This window comes from Haliotis rubra, unplaced genomic scaffold (assembly GCF_003918875.1).
Source record: "Haliotis rubra isolate DU_JTF1 unplaced genomic scaffold, ASM391887v1 Scf96, whole genome shotgun sequence".
Taxonomy (NCBI): Eukaryota; Metazoa; Mollusca; class Gastropoda; order Lepetellida; family Haliotidae; genus Haliotis; species Haliotis rubra.
In genome coordinates this window covers 2,145,675-2,164,409 of record NW_025767701.1, presented here as the reverse complement: position 1 = coordinate 2,164,409, position 18,735 = coordinate 2,145,675, and the positions used below count along the sequence as shown (strand labels likewise).

General features: G+C 44.2%; 2 protein-coding genes across 2 annotated transcripts; both read left to right on the top strand.

Moving 5' to 3' along the window:
• Positions 1 to 281: 281 nt before the first annotated feature.
• LOC124265108 (calpain-5-like) lies at positions 282 to 14,892 on the top strand. Its single transcript, XM_046699897.1, has 4 exons — positions 282 to 343; positions 13,017 to 13,175; positions 13,720 to 13,851; positions 14,686 to 14,892. Exons 2-4 carry the CDS (start codon positions 13,023 to 13,025, stop codon positions 14,890 to 14,892), a joined length of 492 nt encoding a protein of 163 aa, XP_046555853.1. The 5' UTR covers positions 282 to 343; positions 13,017 to 13,022.
• LOC124265096 (extensin-like) lies at positions 2,126 to 2,827 on the top strand. The gene has a single exon (XM_046699888.1). It carries the CDS (start codon positions 2,126 to 2,128, stop codon positions 2,825 to 2,827), a length of 702 nt encoding a protein of 233 aa, XP_046555844.1.
• Positions 14,893 to 18,735: the final 3,843 nt, after the last annotated feature.

The following is an 18,735-nucleotide window of genomic DNA, read 5'->3' as shown; positions in this document are numbered from 1 at the left end:
GGCCAACGGACAGGCGACTATATTGGACACAAGTATTTGTGTATCTTACACTTTCATCTTGAACTGTGTATCGTGTATCTATATTCCCTGCCGCTTCTGTCGTGCCAGTGAGCAGTCAATAGCATAACGAGCACCTGTAAATATTTGGGCTGTTGCTAGACCCCCGTCCTCAGGCCATACTTTCCATCAAAGTGGTCTGAGCCTCGCGTCAACTGTGCGATCATAATAGCTACCGTCTCACCACGTGAGAAGTCTCGCGCTGTTACTTCACGCGAGATCTCCCGGGGTGGTTGAGCTGTATCAACATTTAAGCAGGATTAAATATCGCATTCTGATACAGTAGGTAGGTAAAGTGTCTTTTTTATCAATCTCTGTTGTGATTGTATTATTTATATGTTTGAGATTGTAAGTTTATGAATGTGAATGTGTTTTTTCCAAAGTACGGGTATGTCCACCCGGTGCTGTTCTACCCATATAATAATCATAATATGACTTGTGTTTTGTATCTCGTAGTCGGACACATAGCAACAGACAGCGCGTCTGTCGTATGAAGAATTATGTTGTGCGCTGAAAAATGCCTATCCGTTTGCTGAAGCAAGGGACTTCACTTCAGTTCAGTTCTGTATAAACCTTGAGCTCACTGTTTATCGTTCGTTAACTACTATCGTTCGCCGAAGTCGAGACACAGCAAACATCATCTTGACACTGAGGTATATAATGTCTAGAGAAATACAAATACGATCTTTATTTTTCTTAAAATGTCTATAACAAGATTCTAAATCTAATTGTTGGTAACATGTTAAACGCTAAAACATGGGAAAACTGTTGAACGTTGTTTCTTATCTTAATTATTGAAGGTTTATTCAATATTACTGTTTGATTACATTTTACGTATATCATTACAGTGAACACATAGTAGAACGTCAATATCATTATCACATGTTACTCAATTTTTTGTCTTGAATATTCTTTACGTTAATACCTTCCAACTCTATGAACCAATTGCGTGAATACAGCCGTAACTGCAATTACACAACTTCAAAATGAATGGCAAGAATTAGATAAGACTTTAATTACATGTACTGAGATAGTTACCATGGTACAGACGCTTGTAGCTTGTAGTGGAGGGCAGTGGGTTGGATTGATACGCGTTCGGTGTACACAGTGTCCTGACTGTGGGGGTGGTCATACTTAGAACGAGCTTTGACGAGACACTTGCTTCATAAAGGTGTTGGAAATTACAGCAAAACGCCGACTATGCTGTAGTTATGAAGCTGCGTTTCCATGGTAACAGGTCCTTGTTCATCACGCCATTTTCTAAATTCACTTACAGAAACTGTCAGGTGTCCATTAAGTGGGTATACCAGGTTAGGAAACAGGCTAGGGCCTCGTTCCTCAAAGCAATCGTAGCGCTACGACTGTCGTAAGTCTACGTTGAAGTATTGGAGTGACGATCACAACACAATAATACAGACTGGATGATAAAATGACTGACTGAGTTTGGTTTTACGCCGCTTTTAGCAATATTCCAGCAACATCACGGCGGGGGACACCAGAAATGGGCTTCACACATTGTACCCATGTGGGGATTCGAACCCGGGTCTTCGGCGTGACGAGCCAACGCTTAAACCATTAGGCTACCCCACCGCCCCGGATGATAAAATGAAATAATACTGTGCATCATGAATATATCTTGCTAATTTAACAAATGTTGGGATCATGCTGTACAGCCTGGTGGTTGTGTTACATTTACTGTGGTAAAGATGGCATAGGCATGTCTAGTCTGTCTGGAGCCATTCACGATATAATGGACATTACCGCTGTAGCCTGTACTGAGACGGGTGCCATCATGGCAGATGATGAATGACCCCAACCATAACATGTTAATTATATATGAATCCATACGCAAAACTGGCTACAAGTCAGTGCATGCTGACAGAATGTATTATCATACTCATATATAACTGTATTGTTTTGTATCGATACGTGATTTGTACCGTGAACAGGAACAGCCTTAGGTCTCACCGTCACAGGTTTGTTTCCCAGCTTCGACTTCCTCAATTCCCCCAGTTGTTTATTTAAGATTTACTGCTTACCAGTGTATACATAATGTTGTTAATAAATAATGTGTTACCCGAAACCAGATCCAACCCTATTCAAGACAACCGACCTATCGTCCTACACACGCCGTAAGTCCGACACGTACACAAAACACCCAACACTAACCCCTGTCCGGCTGTGTACACAAGACCCCTACACCACTACACCAAACACCAGACCCCCATCCCGATACCAGATCCCCTTCCCCCCATCACGAGACCACAACCCCAACATCAGGCCCAGCACCCGAGACCAGAACACGGCACCAGACCCCATCCCGACACAAGACCCCCATCTTGACACCAGACCCACATCCCGACACAAGACCCCCCCCATCCCGACACCAGACCCCCATCCCGACACCAGACCCCCATCCCGACACAAGACCCCCATCCCGACACCAGACCCCCATCCCGACACCAGACCCCCCATCCCGACACAAGGCCCACATCCCGACACCAGACCCACATCCCGACACCAGACCCACATCGCGACACAAGACCCCCATCCCGACACAAGACCCCCATCCCGACACCAGACCCACATCCCGACACCAGACCCCCATCCCGACACCAGACCCACATCCCGACACCAGACCCACATCGCGACACAAGACCCACATCCCGACACAAGACCCCCATCCCGACACCAGACCCACATCCCGACACCAGACCCACATCCCGACACCAGACTAAACCAAATACACGCCACCAGATCCAGCACCTAAGGCCAGACCTCTATCCCGAACCCAGATCCAACACCCGACACCAGACCTAGAACCCCCCGAGACCCAACACACGACACCAGACCCAAACGCGAGACCAGACTCAGAACCCGACACCAGAGACCCAACTCCCGACACCAGACCACCGACACCAGACTAAACACACAACACCAGATTCAACACACGTCACCAGACCTCCGGCACCACGCCTCCATCCCGACACCAGACCCACATCCCGACACCATACCCCCATCCCGACACCAGACCTCCGGCACCACGCCTCCATCCCGACACCAGACCCCCGACACCAGACCCACATCCCGACACCAAACCCCGATCCCGTCACCAGACCCCCCCCATTCCGACACCAGACCCCCATCCCGACACCAGACCCCATCCCGACACCAGACCCCGACACCAGACCCCCATCCCAACACCAGACCCTAATCCCGACATCAGACCCTCTACCCCGACTCCCCGACACCAGACCCCCATCCCAACACCAGACACCCCATCCCGACACCAGACCCACATTCCGACACCAGACCCCATCCCAACACCAGACCCACATCCCGACACCAGACCCCCGACACCAGACCCCCACCCCGACTCCAGACCCCCGACACCGGAACACCCATCCCGACATCAGACCCAACGCACGACATCAGACTACCAACACAAGACCCATCACCAGACGACAGACCCAACACCCGACACTAAGCTGACGTCCATGCGGCTGAACAGCGACCGCTCTATTTATGCATATTGTTCGCAATTATGGATTTGTGTGTTCGTTCACACCTGAGTCCATGCATCCTGCTATAGAGTTACCGATGTACAAGTATCCAGCCACAGATACTATGAATCAATACCTCCTGATCGATGGGGTCTGTCCACCTTGAATACTAAGGCCGGGGGGAATAGAAGTCACGTGGTGTCTCAGTAAGATTCTCGAGGATTGCGTCCGACGTTGATGGATTGTGAAGTTCTAAACATGAAATAAAATACATCCACTGTGACAGAACTGGTGTTAATATAATCCCTACAGCATTGCTGCTACTTGGCACATTACGTATAGATCTTCCTTATATGTATCAAAAGATCGACAAAGGCCATTTTTCCTTCTATCCTTTAACAAACAAGCGCTCTTATAAGGAAGCGCGCACGTCATGGCGATCGATAGGACACCTGGTCGACAATAGACAGACTTTTCCTCGACTAATAACAACGTAACCTGGTCAGTATGAATGTAAATTGTGTTTCTTTGTCATTATCTCAGTAGTGAGTTGGCAGAGGTGAGTTTAGTTTTACGCAGATTTGAGTAATATTCCAGCAATATCACGGCGGGGGACACCAGAAAATAGGCTTCACACATTGTACCCATGTGGGAAATCGACCTCAGGTTTTCGGCGTGACGAGCGAACGCTTTAACCACTAGGCTACCCCACCACCGAATAACCTCAGCTAAGCACCGTATTTGATAAAATATGCACGATAAATCGCTACAAGTTAATTATCTCTTAAACATTAACTCGGTTGTAAAAAGAATACCACAACGAGGGAGTAATTACAGCATGAAGCTGTTTCAGATTGCTTACCTGTAGATCTATAGTTAGTGAACGAATGTAGGCATTGCAAATGTATAAACTCCCTGCAGACTGGTGGTATTGGCTGCCATGTCTTGCTTGAATACATGACACGTTTGATGGATAACATTTTTTAGGCTTTATGTATTGTTTATTGAAACTTAGTCAGATGTCGCCCTTATTAGCTTATGTGATGTTGGAAGACTTGAGGCAGATGCACGTTAGAAATATATGAAAAATAATTGTAAGCAAATCGTTCCCCGACATACAGATACCCAGCAGGTTCAAGGAAGAATACACTTTGAATACGCAGAGAAAACTATCAATAGCCAAGACGAATAAAACATGAGAGTAAATATTTAATCTCGGTTACTAGATAACAGATGCTTGTCCATGACACAATGAGACTTCAGCTCTATTGGCTGGACTGAAGACGAGCTAAGGAAGTGAGATGAAGGATGACTAGGTTAAATATCATGTCAGTTTTCGTTTAGTGATAAATATTTATCCATAAGCTGAGTTTCATAGCTAAATGAGTTTTAGTAAACAACGTAGTGTTAAGGACGTAAACATATGTGATACCCGTTCTCAGTTGTAAGTACCACCCCATGGATGGGGTGGCCCATGTGTGAAGCCCATTTCTGGTGTCCTCGCCCGTGATATTGCTGGAATATTGCTAAAAGCGGCGTAAAACCGTACTTACACACTCACTCACTCACTGTAAGTACTATACTGACGTCCAAAACAAAGTACACACTTGGTGCTTTGGGTTATTTTTATAAAATCAGTGCAAATATTTTCATAAATCGTTTTGATTGTCGAATTACAAATCTCGTTTCCTACAAAACGCATCTACGATATTCAGATGTGAATATGTATATTATGTAATAAAACAACATTATCTCTGAACCGACATTAATTACGGCTGTAATTACGCACATGTTTAGTCAATATTTATGATATCATTCAATATACAAATTGCCTGTTTATTTCAGCCATTTCACAAACTAGCATGTGTCCCCGCATTTGATATACTGCCTAAAACATACTTAAGACTTTAAACGTCATAATGGACTCGTTTGGCCTTAAAAGCCAAGAATACTTATATGTGAGTTTCGCTTTCCGTACCCCCTATACCTTCCATACACTGGGTTATGGAATTAAGTTAAACCATTTGGAATTCGTTATGATAATATCATATTTTGAAATATACCTGTAAACAGACTGAATCGCATTTTACACATTGACTGTAGCAAGGACTGAATGGACTCGTTAGGCGGAAATTAAAAGCCAAGAATAATTATATTTCAATTAAGTTTTATGAACTTCTATACGTTTCATCCACTAGGTGATAGAATTCTGCTTTAAAAACATATGAAAATTATGATAATAAAATATATTGACAAAAAAACTGAAATCGCATTGACAGAGAATGAGTTTTACGCCGCTTTTAGTAATATTCCAGCAATATCACGACGGAGGGTCCGGAAATGTGCATCACACATTGTACCCATGTGGGGAATCGAACCCAGGTCTTCTGCGTGACGAGCGAACGCTTTAACCACTAGGTTACCCCACCGTCCCGACTTAAACATACAGACTTAAGGGCATTTGTCCTGAGTTCCGTATTAAATTCTGCATTGTGCTTGTCACTAAATCATTCATTTCTTCCTGATTTACGAGATCTCATCTGATCTTATTTGCCTGCATTATTGACAATCATGCTATAAATGCCGCTTATCTTGTAAGCGTGGGATAAGCCGGGTAGGCAGGGGGGTACACAGGTCCTGAACGCTGGGTTGTGTAATCCAAGGCCGGGATTAGACCTGCTGACTTACATGCTCTTGACGTGTCAGTCTGAGTGTATTACTGCCGCTATGACTACCCCTGGTAATCCCTCTAAGCCAATGTTGTACTGCTATTGAATGCTCGGCTTGACAACATGGATGTAGTATAGTATATGTGTACCGATACCGTCCTGGAAGTAGTGAGTGAGTTTAGTTTTACGCCGCACTCAGCAATATTCCAGCTATATGGCGACTGTCTGTAAATAATCGAGTCTGGACAAGGCAATCCAGTGATCAACAGCATGAGCATCGGTCTACACATTTAGGATACGATGACATGTGTCAACAAAGTCAGAGAGCCTGACAACCCGATCCCGTTAGTCGCCTCTTACGACAAGCATGGGTTACTGAGATGATCAATTCTAATCTGGGTGTGCCTATATAGTAGTAGTAGTAGTAGTAGTAGTAATAGTAGTAGTAGTAATAGTAGTAGTAGTGATGGTGGTAGTGGTAGGGGTAGGGGTAGCGGCAGCAGGGGCAGTGGCGGTGGTGTTGGTGGTGTTGGTGGTGGTGGTGGTAGAAGTAGTTTATAGAACAGTAGACATTTCTGCACAACCAGCCAGGTGACCCTCACAATCCTAACCACCCCCTCAACCCCTAAACCGCCAACCCTTCCCCATACCTATCTCATCCGAAGTCTGTCTCTTCCGAGGCCCCCCTTAACGAATGTTTACGACAATCTACGTCTACAGAATACTTAAGTGGCAAATCTCTTCTATTGGCTTCTATGACTATGTCGGATATGACTCTTTGTGGAAGCGACACGCATCACGAGACGCGTTGAGGAGGGCCATTTAAGGAATAGGAGTTAACTATCAACGCTCTACCCGTATTTGTTGAAAACGTTTCACATTTGAGAGAAAGGGTAATGCATGTTACGATAAGTAGAGAATCTCATCCTAGTGTCTACTTATATCAGTTATATCAACACGAGTTGATAAAGATACAAATATCAGAGGCTTCAATTTATCATGAAAAATCACTCTTCATTACAATGAAAAATGTACATCTCTGACCACAGTACTGCCTTGCAGACTTGCAGTGCAGCGATGTCATAGCATTGTGATGTCATCATGTTGATGACGTCATCGCATTGTTATGTCATCGGGTTTTTAACGTCATAGCATTGTGAGTCATGTAAATTGATGACGTCAAGGCATTGTACAAAATCTCACACAAACAATATCTCCAGTGGAACACCGTTTGGGATGATAATTAGGGGATAAATGTAATGTGTTTGACGAATTGGGGACGTATACCGGTGGTTATATAGCCGCAAATTTAACGTTATATCGGCGACGCGTGTAACGTTAAATTTGCGGCCATATAACCACCGGTATACGTCCCCAATTCGTCAAACACAGTACAGTTATTTCCATTCTAATTCAACTCTAGGTCAAAGGTAAATCATATCACTCCTTGAACTTACACCATCGCCAGAAAAAGTAGTTCTCTTTCAAACTTCAACACGTTTATTATGTGCACACTGACTAAATCTGGCAATTATGAATAAATTATAGTGTAATAGCTAAAATGGACGGAATAATCATGAAACCGCCCTCTAGTTATTATGAAATGAGCGGGCCGCTGCAAATGATAATGGCCCGATGATTCCTCAACTACGAGCCACTATCTGTTCTGTTGTCAAATGACGTCACAGCAGGTGACGTCACGCTCTATAATGACGTCATAAATCTTGTTTCATGATCTAACAGTGTTGGGTCAACAACCCGTTGCGAGTAAGTTGTTTGAACTAACAATTAAATTTATGATACTGTTTTGTCTTTTTTAACACACATTCCATCCATTTTAGCGGAATACGGGAGTTAAACTGACCTAGGGCTTCTGCAAATGACAATGCCCTGAAAAATCAGCGTTACCCCAATAGTGTAGGGATACATTCAAAGTTTTTGGTGAATAGGTTTTCAAATTGCGCCCGTATATGCTGTAACTCGTGTTACATACTAAGTTGAAATAGAATTCAAGTTATCTTGTCTCAAAAACGTTGCATGAAGTGCAATAAATTGTAAGGTGTTTAATTAATTGTGCATGCATCGGTGGATTACGTTAGCTCACTGTGTAATACGAAATTGGTGAACATATAATATTTAGATGACGTATGTTTCCATTATTTGTATTCCAGGCTTTGCGTATCATAACTGACTGACTGACTGACTGAGTTTGGTTTTACGCCGCTTTTAGCAATATTCCAGCAACATCACGGCGGGGGACACCAGAAATGGGCTTCACACATTGTACCCATGTGGGGATTCGAACCCGGGTCTTCGGCGTGACGAGCCAACGCTTTAACCATTAGGCTACCCCACCGCCCCCATAACGCAGTGATTTTCATCTTTAATTGTATTGCAGTTATATAGTGCACACAGTTTTCTCGGTTGCCGAATATATCTTCATGTTCGTATTTTTAAATGGTCTGAACTACATTTAATACGAGCAAGGATTATTATACAATTGGAAACAGTTATAGCTTTACAGTACAGTTCCTAACAAACTAATTCTACTGTGTAAGGATGTAGCTATTCGTTTCGACGCTTAGAAGCAGCAGCACAATACTTTAAGATGTGTCGCTTGTCATTCTGCACTTTCAATACGGATTCCGTCATCATTGTGTACAGATACTGAGTGAGTGAGTATGTTCTTACGCCACCTTTAGCAATATTCCAGAAATGTCACGGCGGGGGACACCAGAAATGGGCTTCACACATTGTACCTATGTGGGGAATCGAACCCTGCTGTTCTCACTTTCTCGCGATATTAAGTATACTGATTATATAACTACTAACTGTGTCGTGTAATGAATGCCTGTGACAATGGTACTGATACTGGAACATCTCGTACTTTCTCGCGATATTACTGTGCTGTATCCTGAATCATTGTGACAGTAACAAACCATGCCGGAAATCTTGCCCTTTCTCACGATATTACTGTTATGTAGCCAGAAGAGGACATGGGCATCACCATGAACAAGTTCACCGTGGACCTCCAGGTAGAAGGACGTGTGTGACGTCACAAAGAAACTAACTCTGTCATGCAGTGCTTTAAACTAACTCATTCACTTGGACATTATGTGACCACCTTAATACAGACACCTGCATGTGTGGTTATGTTTCGTTTGTCTTTTCAATTGTTGCATGTGATCTGTTACTATCATCATCATCATCATCATCATCATCATCATCATCATCACCGATGCTGTTCAGGCCAGCTCTAACACCACGTCACCCATCCACTATTAGATGTTACGCACTGAAATGATGGTTCTCCAGAGCCTAGTTATAATTGTTCTTAAGTCAGACCAGCGACAAAGATAATTCAGTTCCTTGAGGGCACACCGTGATATTTCTATCTGAAACCATGAGCAACAGGTTAGTTTGTATCGGGGACCAGACAACAGCGATAGGCTGGCCTTGTGGAAAGAGACCCTATTTTATGGCATTAGTGACCAGACAACAGTGATAGGCTGGCCTTGTGGAAAGAGACCCTATTTTATGGCATTAGTGACCAATCAACAGCGATAGGCGGGACTGTTGGAAAGGGACACTATTTTTGTGACATTAGTGACCAGACAACAGCGATAGGCTGGCCTTGTGGAAAGAGACTCTTTTTGTGGCATTAGTGACCAGACAACAGCGATAGGCTGGCCTTGTGGACAGAGACCCTGTTCTATGGCATTAGTGACCAGCCAACAGTGATAGGCTGGCCTTGTGGACAGAGACCCTATTTTATGGCATTAGTGACCAGACAACAGCGATAGGCTGGCCTTGTGGACAGAGACCCTGTTCTATGGCATTAGTGACCAGCCAACAGGGATAGGCGTGTCTTGTGGACAGAGACCCTGTTCTATGGCATAAGTGGACAGACAACAGCGATAGGTTGGCCTTGTGGAAAGAGACCCTTTTTGTGTCATTAGTGACCAGGCAACAGTGATAGGCGTGCCTTGTGGACAGAGACCCTGTTCTACGGCATAAGTTACCAGACAACACCGATAGGTTGGCCTTGTGGGAAGAGACCCTTTTTGTGGCATTAGTGACCAGACAACAGCAATAGGCTGGCTTGTGGAAAGGGGTCCTATTTTTTGACATTAGTGACCAGACAACAGTGATAGGCTGGCCTTGTGGAAAGAGACCCTATATTTTGGCATTAGGGACACCAGACAACAGCGATAGGTTGGCGTTGTGGAAAGAGACCCTATATTTTGGCATTAGTGACCAGACAACAGCGATAGGCGGGCCTGGTGGAAAGAGTCCCTATATTTTGGCATTAGTGACCAGACAACAGCGATAGGCTGGCCTTGTGGAACGGGACCCTATTTTTGTGGCGTTAGTGACGAAACAAGGATGTATTATAGTGTACACCACCCTTGTGCCCAGTACCCCACGAACAGTACAATCAGTGATCAGAATCGAAGATTGCCCCTATTTCAGAAGAACCCGGAAGCCCACCTCTGGGCAGGAGGTATGGGGTGAGGTGTTGTTGACAACTAGTGGGGGTCTTCATTGATTACCCGGCCCGCTACATTCAAGGTCGGGATATGGCTATTCAGATATATGATTTATCGCCTCTCTGTGTAATACTTTCTCGCTCCGTGGGTAGACACCAAGACACGCGGGGTAAATTAATGTGCGTGTATTGATACAAGCCAACAATCATTATAAAGAGCCTTCCGCAAACACTGAAGCCGTATATTACAATTACACAGCTGTATCGAGGAACGTTTACCACCGCTGTTATTGTATAGGCGTGTGTGCTGTGTGTAACCTAGTCATATGTCTCTGTGTCGCCATTGTGTGTCCCCATTAAGCGCTGGGTGTGGACCGAGTACTTAGCCCACAACCATCCCAGCCAAACATATATCTGAAATAGGGGGTTGTATACAGGAATAATTGTTCAAGTGTCTCAATAACCTAACTCCAAAGTATCTATCTGACCTGATCACCAGATATCAGCCCCACCGAAGTCTTCGATCTGAAAATCTTGGTCTTCTTGTTGTTCCACGTATTAAGTCCAGCACCAGGTTTGGGGATCGATCACTTCAGGTGGCAGGACCATCTCTCTGGAATCATCTTCCACTGGAGCTGAGGACAATAAACAACCTGAAGATTTTTAAATCTGAACTGAAGACATACCTTTTTAAGAAAACACACAGTGTCTAACTTTTTTCTTTCTTGAGCTGTTCGGAGAGCGCAACTGAGCAGTACTTTTGGACTGGAATTGGCGCTATATAAATGTTTTCATGATGATGATGATGATGATGATGAATATTTTCATCGGTTCCATAGAACGTTTATAGTCATGTGACCGGTCTTAAATATATACGATACGTTGATCTAGATGGTTTTATAATCCGCCAGAATGTAAGTATGTGTAGTATAAATGGTTGTTAGTATGCTCCCAGGCAGGCGGTTGTTGTTGTTGTATTGTTTCCACCTGTCACAGGACTGTAGTTATAGCGGACATTTCATCTGACCAATGGCTGGACATTGGTGTCATATATATTATATTTACCCGACATAAGGCTGCCTGTACATGCTAAATTTACCCTACAGATGACTGCATGTGTATATATGTGTATATCTGTGTATATCTGTGTATATTACATTGCAGGGGCGGATACAGCTTTTTGAGAGAGGTGGAGATGTGTGTGTGTGTGTGATTTGCACGTGAACATAGTCAGGGTAAAATTAGAAAGGTTGAATGAAAGATGTAACTGTGCTACTGTAAACTTCAGTGATAGAATTCAAACTGAAAGTTTGCTACAAACTCAATTAAACGTTTTTCGATATGCGGTGTCTGTGACGTCAGGAACGGCTACGTGCAATTGGCATGTTCGTAGTTGAAACCAGAACATTGTGTGGCTAGTCCGCCATTTGACCGCCATTAATTAGTAGATTACAATCCCGATATCGTCATGCAAATAACGTTGATGACAGACGCCGATCTGGTAGAACAAAGGGCGACAACTGGCGAACATGACCGTTTCGTCGGAACGGTTATATCACGAGACCGTGGTGAAAGTGCCTTTCAAACTGGAGATGAGCTTAAAAGAGCTACAGGAGTGAGCGGACGGACGATTCGTAATCGGCTACACAGATGGAACGTGCATGCTCGACGTTCACGTGTTATCCCAGGACTGACGGACCGCAAGACGTCGTTTGTGTCAAGAACGGCAGAATGAACCTATCGCCTTTGGGCAAACGTGATGTTTTGAATCAAGGTTTATTTCGGTCTTCTTTGACCAACGCGGTGTGAGCGGTCTCGTGCTCGTCTGTGTCAAATGTCCCTGACAGAAAATTGTATTTAAGAGTTAGTGTGAAAGGGAAGCGTCACTATATTTGTCTATACATTATACGAAGTGTAACTACCATTAATTCCCAGGAATAAGGTGTCACTGTGATGACGTAATTCTTCCATAATCCCACGAAGTAGGTGTCCCTATTGTGACGTATATTCGCCCATAATCCCACGAAGTAGGTGTCAGTATAGTGACGTATATTCGTCCATAATCCCACGAAGTAGGTGTCAGTATAGTGACGTATATTCGTCCATAATCCCACGAAGTAGGTGTCAGTATAGTGACGTATATTCGTCCATAATCCCACGAAGTAGGTGTCAGTATTGTGACGTATATTCGCCCATAATCCCAAGAAGTAAGTGTCAGTATAGTGACGTATATTCTTCCATACATGCTATACTATAAGTGCCATTACAGTGACATATATTCTGTCTTGTATCCCACAGAGGAAGATGCCCTCCAACTTCCGGGGCCAAAGCTACTCCAAGCTCAAGAAGGCTTGCCTGAAGAAAGGTGAACTGTTCGAGGACCCCGAGTTCCCTGCCAACAACAAGTCCCTCTTCTTCAGCAAGATTGACAATGACGTCGTATGGATGAGGCCAAAGGTTAGATTGTTTTACCAAGGTCAACTGACTGACTGACTGAGTATGGTTTTACGCCGCTTTTAGCAATATTCCAGCAACATCACGGCGGGGGACACCAGAAATGGGCTTCACACATTGTACCAATGTTGGGATTCGAACCCGGGTCTTCGGCGTGACGAGCCAACGCTTTAACCATTAGGCTACCCCACCGTCCCCTTTACGAAGGTCAAGGTTATATCGACGGAGAATAAACATAAAGTTCATATTCTTGTACTTCTTTCTGTTTTGGGCCCCACTTAGGATTCTAATCCCGGTCACAGAGTCAGGCACCTAATTTCCACACACTAAGTCAGCAGTCTGACGTCAGACTTCCATTTTTGAGGAAACTGCGATGGCTTAGGGGGTTAAATCGATCATTTTGTGTGCTAGAGAGTAGGTGCCTGACTCAGCCTTAAAAACTAGAATCTGAAGTTTACTGAGAAAGTGTAATTCTAAAGACAGCATGTGTAACATTGGATCATTTTCTAAATGGCGTTGTATAATCACACTTTTGTTTCCTAAACAGGAGCTGTGTAAAGTGCCACGGCTGGTGGTGGAGGGGGTCAGCTGTGATGATCTCAACCAGGGAAGTCTCGGCAACTCCTGGTTCGTCAACGCATGTACCAGCCTCACCCAGGAAACAAAGATGTGGCAGAGGGTGCGTAGAGGCGTTATAGCGAGGGACGATGGGTGGTATAAGGGGAGATGTTAGAGCTGCTTTTACATCCATGTGCGAAATACGCGTTTTGTCGGAAAGCGCACGTTAGAGCTCCAAATCACCATCATCTGCAGCTACACGAAAGGTGAAAAGATGAAAAGGAAATATACGAGAGATGATAGAGTGAGTGAGTGAGTGAGTGAGCGGTTTGACACTGCTTTGAAAGGTGTCTCAACATTATCATGGCGTTTCTATTTAATGTGAGCGTGTGGGGGTGGGGGGTGGGAGGGGGCCGAAATGATGAAGGTTTCAGGTATTAAACTCTACTATATTTTTTCATATCCACGAGTACTGGTATAGTGCACACAAATCGAGAAACGTAATCGATACATACCGGGATACGAACGCACGGTCATAGGTTTCTGGTCGACCAAAGGGAAGTAACTCTGTGAAGCTAAATGCGTTGCCTCTCTCGACTCAACCATCAGTGGTCCCACCTTTAGGAGACCTGTCTGTTGTCCCGATCAGTTGGTATATCTGTTGCATTTGGATCTACTTGAAGTGTAGTAGACCTGTGGCATGTCTCTGGGGTCTGTTACATGTATCGTGGATCTGTTGCATATGCCGTGGATCTGTCACATGTGTAGTGGATCTGTTACATGTGTCGTGGATCTGTTACATGTGTAGTGGATCTGTTACATGGATCTGTTACATGTGTCGTGGATCTGTTACATGTGTCGTGGATCTGTTGCATGTGTCGTGGATCTGTTACATGTGTCGTGGATCTGTTACATGTGTCGTGGATCTGTTACATTTGTAGTGGATCTGTTCCAGGTGGTGGTGGATCATCGGACTCAGGAGTGGGATGATAAGAACGAGTATGCCGGCATCTTCCGCTTCCAGTTCTGGAGGTTCGGCGATTGGGTGGATATTGTCGTGGACGACCGACTCCCCACCAAGGACGGCAAACTCATCTTTTGTCACTCGAAATCCAGGAACGAGTTCTGGTCCGCGCTACTCGAGAAGGCATACGCTAAGTGAGTTGGACATTTAAACTTCGAGACGTGCGCCAAGTGAATCTCATACGGTATTTCATTTAGACGAACATGAAATGTTTTGTTTGTTTTTGTTTTACGCCGCACTCAGCAATATTCCAGCTATATGGTGGCGGTCTGTAAATAATCCAGTCTGGATCAGACAATCCAGTGATCAACATCGTGGGCATAGATCTACACAATTGGGAACCGATGACATGTGTCAACCAAGTCAGCGAGTCTGAACACCTGATACCGTTAGTCGCCTCTCACGACAAGCACGGGTTGCTGAAGGCCGAATCTAACCCGGGTATACAGCAGATGAAAGTGATATAGTATTGGTCTGACATAGCGGTATACACAAAGTGATTTTGACACTGTACAGTATGTCGCACACATCACTTGACGTTATCAGCTGTGGCCACATGACTTTCACTCAAAACTACCCGCCTCACACGCACGCAATAATACCCAGCTAACATGCGAAGTCAGTGGTAATACTCTGATTACCACCCGGCCTACACCCGCTCTTAGTGGTAATACACTTATTACCACCCGGCTTACACCCGCACTCAATGGTAATACACTTATTACCACCCGGCTTACACCCGCACTCAATGGTAATACACTTATTACCACCCGGCTTACACCCGCTCTTAGTGGTAATACACTTATTACCACCCGGCTTACACCCGCACTCAATGGTAATACACTTATTACCACCCGGCTTACACCTGCACTCAGTGGTAATACACTTATTACCACCCGGCTTTCACCCGCTCTTAGTGGTAATACACTTATTACCACCCGGCTTTCACCCGCTCTCAGTGATAATACACTTATTACCACCCGGCCTAAACCCGTACTCAATGGTAATGCACTTATTACCACCCGGCTTACACCCGCACTCAGTGATAATACACTTATTACCACCCGGCTTACACCCGCACTCAATGGTAATACACTTATTACCCGCAGTGGTAATACACTTATTACCACCCGGCTTACACCCGCACTCAGTGATAATACACTTATTACCACCCGGCTTACACCCGCACTCAGTGATAATACACTTATTACCACCCGGCTTACACCCGCACTCAATGGTAATACACTTATTACCACCCGGCTTACACCCGCTCTTAGTGGTAATACCCTTATTACCACCCGGCTTTCACCCGCTCTCAGTGATAATACACTTATTACCACCCGGCCTAAACCCGTACTCAATGGTAATACACTTATTACCACCCGGCTTACACCCGCACTCAGTGATAATACACTTATTACCACCCGGCTTACACCCGCACTCAGTGATAATACACTTATTACCACCCGGCTTACACCCGCACTCAGTGATAATACACTTATTACCACCCGGCTTACACCCGCACTCAATGGTAATACACTTATTACCCGCAGTGGTAATACACTTATTACCACCCGGCTTACACCCGCACTCAGTGATAATACACTTATTACCACCCGGCCTATACCCGCACTCAATGGTAATACACTTATTACCACCCGGCCTACACCCGCACTCAATGGTAATACACTTATTACCACCCGGCTTACACCCGCTCTCAGTGATAATACACTTATTACCACCCGGCTTACACCCGCTCTTAGTGGTAATACACTTATTACCACCCGGCTTACACCCGCACTCAGTGATAATACACGTATTACCACCCGGCTTACACCTGCACTCAGTGGTAATACACTTATTACCACCCGACTTACACCCGTCCTCACTCTCTCAAAAGTTCTCAGCTCACAATGTACCAATTTTATCATAATTTAACCATTGCTCGTTACAACAAACAATGTGAAATTTGTTTTAGTAGCACGGTGAAGTTTTCCGTTGTAACAATTTCTTTCAATATGCCAACAATTGAAATTCTTGCTCTGTTAAATGCTTTCTTGGCATTCCGTCTTCAGTACATCACTGAAATGAGGCATCCGAAGCCAGGTTAAACATGTCAGATGTTTTACTAAACCGTATATCTAGCATCTTTGTAAACATTAATACAAAACTGCTAAAGAATAATTTCAGTGTAGCTATTAATACCCGGCGTCTATTCACACACATTCGGGAAACGCTCAGCAATACCCGCCTGACACCCGACAGAAAAACATAAACAACGTCGCTAGGGAGAAACTTCACGTGTTTACGTTGCCCTGGTGACGTTTGTGTGCTTGTCGTGTCACGTGACGTAGTCAATGTCATCAGCTGATGAACGAGCTGTAGGGCAAATATAGATTCAAAGAACGTTTCAATAATTAGTCAGCTTTATCATTTAGCACGGTGGAAAACGCCCATTTTATATGTTAATGATCCATAATTAATTTAACATATTGCACGGCGTACGTGCATTTATATTCAGGCATTTCAGTTAATGAAAAACGAGATTATACTAGTAGCGTTTTGATACAGGTAGAGGGCAATTCAATTCAGTTCTATTTGCCTTCAGCTTAACAGATATTCGGTGGTTCTACAGTGAGGTTAAGTTATCGTGTAGGTAAACATTGGTGTGAGGTGTTGGTGCGAGTGGTTGGTTGTTGTTTAACGCCGCACTCAGCAATATTCCATCAATTCTGGCGGTCTGTAAATAATCGAGTCTTGACCAGACAATCCAGTGATCAACAGCATGAGCATCGATCTACGTATCTGGGATACGATGACATCTGTCAACCAAGTCAGCGAGTCTGACCACCCAATCCCATTAGTTGCCTCTTACGACAAGCATGGGTAGCTGAAGACGAATTCTATCCCGGACATTTCACACGTGCGAGTAGTGTGGGGTGTTCATTGTAGGTCTGCGCGTCAATGTTTCTGGTAGACTTACGTGAAAGGATTTCCGAGGTTATTAACAAACCTATGGCGATTACAATTTTTACCTATTGATCAGTCAGCCGATCATTAAAAGGTTTTTATGAAGACGTACTGAGGTAAATTATTGGGCTGCTGTAAATGTATTGTTGTTTTTGGCCCACCTGCACAAAACAATCTTTGCGCTACGATCATTCTCAGTCCTTAATATCGCGATCTTAGGCACGGCTACAATGACCATCCGCTTGCACAAAGCGAGTGTAGACTGAGATCATTGTAAGCAACAATCAAAACTTACAATTGGTCTGGACCTATTGAAAGGTCTTACAATCGACCAACATAGCGTCTACGGTGGGCTATTGTAAGGAATATCACAGGTTTATAGGAGAGATAGAACAAGGGAGCTTGAGATTGTGACTGACGAGGAGCTCTATACACGATACAGAATGCCTCGTCTGTAGTTGTTTCAGTTACTGGACAAAGTTTGTCATCTTTGTATTTTTATTATATAAGTCATAAATAGATGCGATGATAAATACGGTGTTGCTAGTGATTGACCTGGCGTGCGGTATGCTGTCTTTTGGACTGTGTTAGTGTAAACATCCTGGTCTGATAAAGGTTCAGGGCCCCGTTTCACAAAGATATCCTAGTGCTACCACTGCCGTAAGTCTATAATCTGCCATGCCAACACCAGGGAGATAACTCTAGATGTTCATTCTTAAGCCTACAAGAGTTGCCTCCCATATTGAGTACCCTACTACATAATGTAACACCTGTTTTAAAATTCTATTACAGTATTTTTTACCCATACGGGTGAGGAGATCCCGTGTAATATCTTTTTGATATTTGCACAGTGTGCAATTTAGTGATTCTCGACGTTGATTGGTTGATCGTATATTTGTACATTTTCATTGGATGCCGGAACTACTTTCACACACTACGTTCATTCATAAAGTTTCATCGATTCATTGATAAATTGACATTAAGTAATGTAATCACACATTCCGAGATCTA